This window comes from Mytilus trossulus, chromosome 10 (genome assembly GCF_036588685.1).
Source record: "Mytilus trossulus isolate FHL-02 chromosome 10, PNRI_Mtr1.1.1.hap1, whole genome shotgun sequence".
In the NCBI taxonomy this organism is placed as follows: Eukaryota; Metazoa; Mollusca; class Bivalvia; order Mytilida; family Mytilidae; genus Mytilus; species Mytilus trossulus.
In genome coordinates this window covers 39119003-39123661 of record NC_086382.1, presented here as the reverse complement: position 1 = coordinate 39123661, position 4659 = coordinate 39119003, and the positions used below count along the sequence as shown (strand labels likewise).

At 33.0% G+C, this 4659-nt stretch overlaps 1 protein-coding gene across 1 annotated transcript; it reads right to left on the bottom strand.

Moving 5' to 3' along the window:
- Positions 1–225: 225 nt before the first annotated feature.
- Positions 226–4332, bottom strand: LOC134687322 (uncharacterized). The gene is made up of 2 exons (XM_063547525.1): positions 1692–4332; positions 226–1168 (listed from the first exon to the last, which is right to left on the bottom strand). The coding sequence occupies exons 1-2, from the start codon at positions 4263–4265 to the stop codon at positions 950–952; spliced, it is 2793 nt and encodes a 930-aa protein (XP_063403595.1). The 5' UTR covers positions 4266–4332; the 3' UTR covers positions 226–949.
- Between the last annotated feature and the right edge of the window lie 327 nt (positions 4333–4659).

Here is a 4659-nt window from a genome sequence, read left to right as displayed (position 1 = left end):
CGCATTTCAAGCTGAAAAATGGCCCGAAATGATGAATGATTACCCCTAGTTTTTGGTGGTGTCCGTTTTGTTTATTCCTTAGTTTTCTATGTTGTGTCATGTGTACTATTGTTTGTCTGTTTGTCTTTTTTATATTTAGCCATGGTGTTTTCAGTTTATTTTCGACTTATGAGTTTGACTGTCTCTCTGGTATCTTTTGTCCCTCTTTTAAACCAATTGAAGAAAACTAACGGCATGATTTATGTACAAAACAATAAACGCCAAGCCAATATGATGAGATACAGTATCAAACAAAAAATGCAGGCTCCAACCTCCGGATTTATGTGGTGAATTAAACAGGATTTGTCTCAGAATCGTTATAATAAAAATCACTTTTAAGTCTAAAATGACAAGATCACAATAATAAGTGCACGTATTTTCAAGTTGCATTCTTACTTTTCTTGCCATATATTTTTGACTGCACAGCCTACATATTTTATTACTCGTACATTCAGTGTAAAATTGTTCTTTTCCTGAATATGAATGAAGTATTTGCCAAAGGACGTGAGCTATATACGTGGTTAACCAAATATCCTTCAATTTAACTAGCACTTCTTTAGTGTGTGAGGGGAGATAGATCTTGTGCCTTTGAATACCCAATAAGATACAGACTTGCACACGTCTGTCTATTAATAAAAATCTACCCAATTTTAGATATTCTTCCGTTTCTACTGTCTTCATGTTTTGCGTTGAACATTACTAAAAAGAGTATTTAATAATACTCAAATTGAAAATGAGAGAAAAAAACAACTAAACCTGAATTTCGCCTGTCACTAGGAAACACGTCTTATTGGTCTGCTTAGCTTGAAGACATAATTATTTAAAAATTAAAAAAAATCAAATACATTTATTATTTTAAATACTAGCACTGTTTTTTCTATTTGTCTTCTGTCAACACGATCATGGAATTTTAATTTAATGTAACTTTTCTACTGGTAGAATTAGTAACTTTTGAATGATGCTTGAGTTTTGGAGGACATTTGTAATGTGACTGGAAACTTAGGTATGATCGTCCTTTATAGTTGCTTGACCTGTTATATTCTCTCCTTGTAACTGGCACATGTCTTTTGTAGTAGTCATTAATATTACTCCATCCACCACCCACCCTTACCACTTTGTTGCAATCTTTCTGCAAGTAGAAAATGTAAACAATGTATAAGGTTATTATTAATGTAAAAGTTGTCAATATGTTTGACCGCCAGCGGAAACCCTGGACTAGTTATAAAAGCAGGTTTACTATACTATTCTACATGTTAAGGAACTGCCTGTGTTATGTCATTAATATGACAATTGTTATCCGATCGTTTGATGTGTGTGAGATTTTGATTTTAGGGACTTTTCATTTTGACTTTCAATTCTTTAAATGTCACATGAATACTTAATACAACTATTTCACAACGATATTTGAATAAACGAAAAAGATAAGGAAAGTGAAATTCAACGGAATTATTATTTGATGAATTGCCATTTTCACCGAAATGTAATTAGATTACTGTCATTGTTTATCTTTTTGTTTATCTTCATTGGAATGTGTTAAACCTCGTTTACTCGAATTATAAGTTTAGATTTTTCAATAAGAATGTTAAACTTCGTTTTTTAAATCAAGGAAAATATATCCCATCTGAAGTAAATGGTACTTATATCTTAATTACCTTTGACGGTACTCTGAAATGTTTTTCCACCTTTTGTTGTGCGTGATGTGGAGGCGCAACATTAACACCAATATCGTGTATATCAACAATGGACTGTAACATATCTTTCTTTTCCTCAAGTTTGTCTTCTTCTTTCTTGGACTCATGCACCATAGGAGTAGACACGTCTTTGTTTTCATCATTCAAATCCTCTGTTGAATCTTCGGTCTTTTTACTGGAAACTCTATTTAATGTCTCGTTAATGAACTTGCTCTTCTTTGCCTTTTTGTCCGTTTTCGCAGTATCAACTTTTAACCTTTGCAATTCGTCACTTTCTCTGCTGAATGAATAAACATCTGTATCATCTTTATAGGCACTACAATTTTTACTACGGTCCCAAAATGGGTCCTTGGAATCCCTTTTCATGTTCTTTTTATTTCTATTGTCTGATTCGTTTTGTTCTTGTTGTCTGTCGTTTTGGTTTAATTCATTCTTGATACGAACTTCTTTTATTCTTTGGTACTGTTTTTGAATTTCATCTTGTACCATTATTAAAATTAAGTCTTTATCGTCATCCTCTGAATAAAAGCAACGATTTTGAGGACGACGTGCTGCTTTGATAACTTTTTCTCTGAATGTATTGTTCCTTGCATCTACATTTGCTACTTGTTCGTTTGTTGATTCTATAGTCCAGGCGTTGTATCTTGGCTTAGGCGCTCGTGAATTATTATCTCTGCTATTTTTGTCAGTGGGGTTTCTAATATTCGCGTTCGTTTTTGTCATATTGTCTTTACTAGTGGTATGACTCAAGCGAGTTTTGTTAGCATTTACTTTTGGTTCATTTTGAACCCCTTCGATTTTGTCGCCTCGATCATGAACATGAGAAAACTGGTGTTTCTTTCCCATTTGCCGATACAATTCATCTTTTGTGTTTGAGTGAAAGAGAATATTCTGATATGAAGAATACAAATTTGCTGGAGACTCTTCAGTTACCTCTATTGAGCTTGAGAAAACAGATGCATTAGACACTGACCTATACACGTGTCTTTGTTCTAAGGTAGAATGGGACGTTTTTGTAGAATTTGCTCGATAAAATTTTCCGTTTATCATTTCATTAACAGGAAAAGGATTGTATTGAGAGGATTTTCTTGGCCTACCCTCATTTTCGTCATGATCAGAATCGTATCTTAATTTAAAATATTTGTTCGATTTTATACGTGTTGGTTTCCTTGGTTGTTTATAAATATCTTTGACCAGTGTCTCTTCGGAAGTGTATTTGGCTTTACTTTTTGACTGCTTTTCATTTTCACTACGATGTGTGTTACTATCTTTAACATGCATTTTGTTTGCGGATTCAGGCTCATTTTCACTACGATGTGTGTTTCTATCTTTAACATGCATTTTATTTGCGGATTTCGGCTCAGTTTCACTACGATGTGTGTTTCTATCTTTAACACGCATTTTGTTTGCGGATTTCGGCTCAGTTTCATTACGATGTGTGTTTCTATCTTTAACATGCATTTTGTTTGCGGATTCAGGCTCATTTTCACTACGATGTGTGTTTCTATCTTTAACATGCATTTTGTTTGCGACTTTCGGCTCAGTTTCACTACAAGGTGTGTTTCTATCTTTAAGATGCATTTTGTTTGCGGATTTCGGCTCAGTTTCACTACGAGGTGTGTTTCTATCTTTAAGATGCATTTTGTTTGCGGATTTCGGCTCAGTTTCACTACGAGGTGTGATTCTATCTTTAAGATGCATTTGATTTGCCGATTTAGGCATCTGCTTACTCTCATTATCCTTATTTGTATAACGTTCGCTGCTATGGTATGTCTTCATTGTGTTCGTTATCGTTACTTTATCAGTCTTTACATCTTTTGATGTTTTGTGTTTAGATAAATCGTTTTTCATATCTATTACCAATTTGCCTTTAACCTCGATGTTTTCATCCTTACAAACAGTTGTGTAATTATCAACAACATGATTGTCATTTCGTCTAGCCAATTCGCTTTCAAGTCGCTTTCTCAGTATTTCAGCAAATTTCACATTTTGTTCCGCACTAATTAACTCTTTCCTTTCCTTTTTATGTTTTTTAGTTTTCTTTTTCTTTTTCTCAGCTGACATATCTTCTGTATCGTTTGATATATTTTGCAAATTTTGCAATTGTTTTTTTGTAGTTTCTGATAAAATATTTTTAGTAAGTTGGCGAGGTTTATCTTTTGAAGTAGTCACGGGTTTTCTTCTTTTTTCACTCTTGTTTTCTGAATTATCCATTTGGTCTTTCTTGTTTTGTTCTCCTTTTGAACCTGAGTGATCAGCAGTTCCAACGCATGATAGTTCATGAACTTTGCCACTGCTGCAACGAATACTATCCAGAAATATTCCCTCATTTCCCGACTTTTCACTATTCGTCATATTTTGGTTTGTTGATTTTGGTATTACATATGTTCCAATATTAGTGATTTCCCTATCTTTACAATTTTCACACCAAATTGAATCAATAGTAGCTTTATGATTTGAATGTCGATTTGTTCCCTTTTCTACTGGCATTACTTGTAATCCTTTGACGTCAAGTGCAGAATTTCTATGGTACATTGAATTTCAATGCACAATTTATCAAATGTATAATCAAATATTGAAATAATCTTGTGTTATTAAATGCATTTAAACAACTTAATAATCTTAATACGTTTTCTTTCAGATAACATTTTCATTTGATATTTGAAAATAATCAATGTAAGAACAAAAGAATGCATACCTTTAAATGCATTTATACATAAAGTTTTAGACATGCCAATAGATACGGATATTTAACTTGTATATTTTTCTAAAACACGTCTTGGTCCACAACCTTTTTAACACTTATTGATTTTACGCATTAGTGCTGACTTGAAGAATACAAAGGTTGAAACATGTGATTATGGATATCATTCTTGAATATCGGATATCAATCCTGGTGAGAGTTCTTATTTCTACAAATAATGAATTC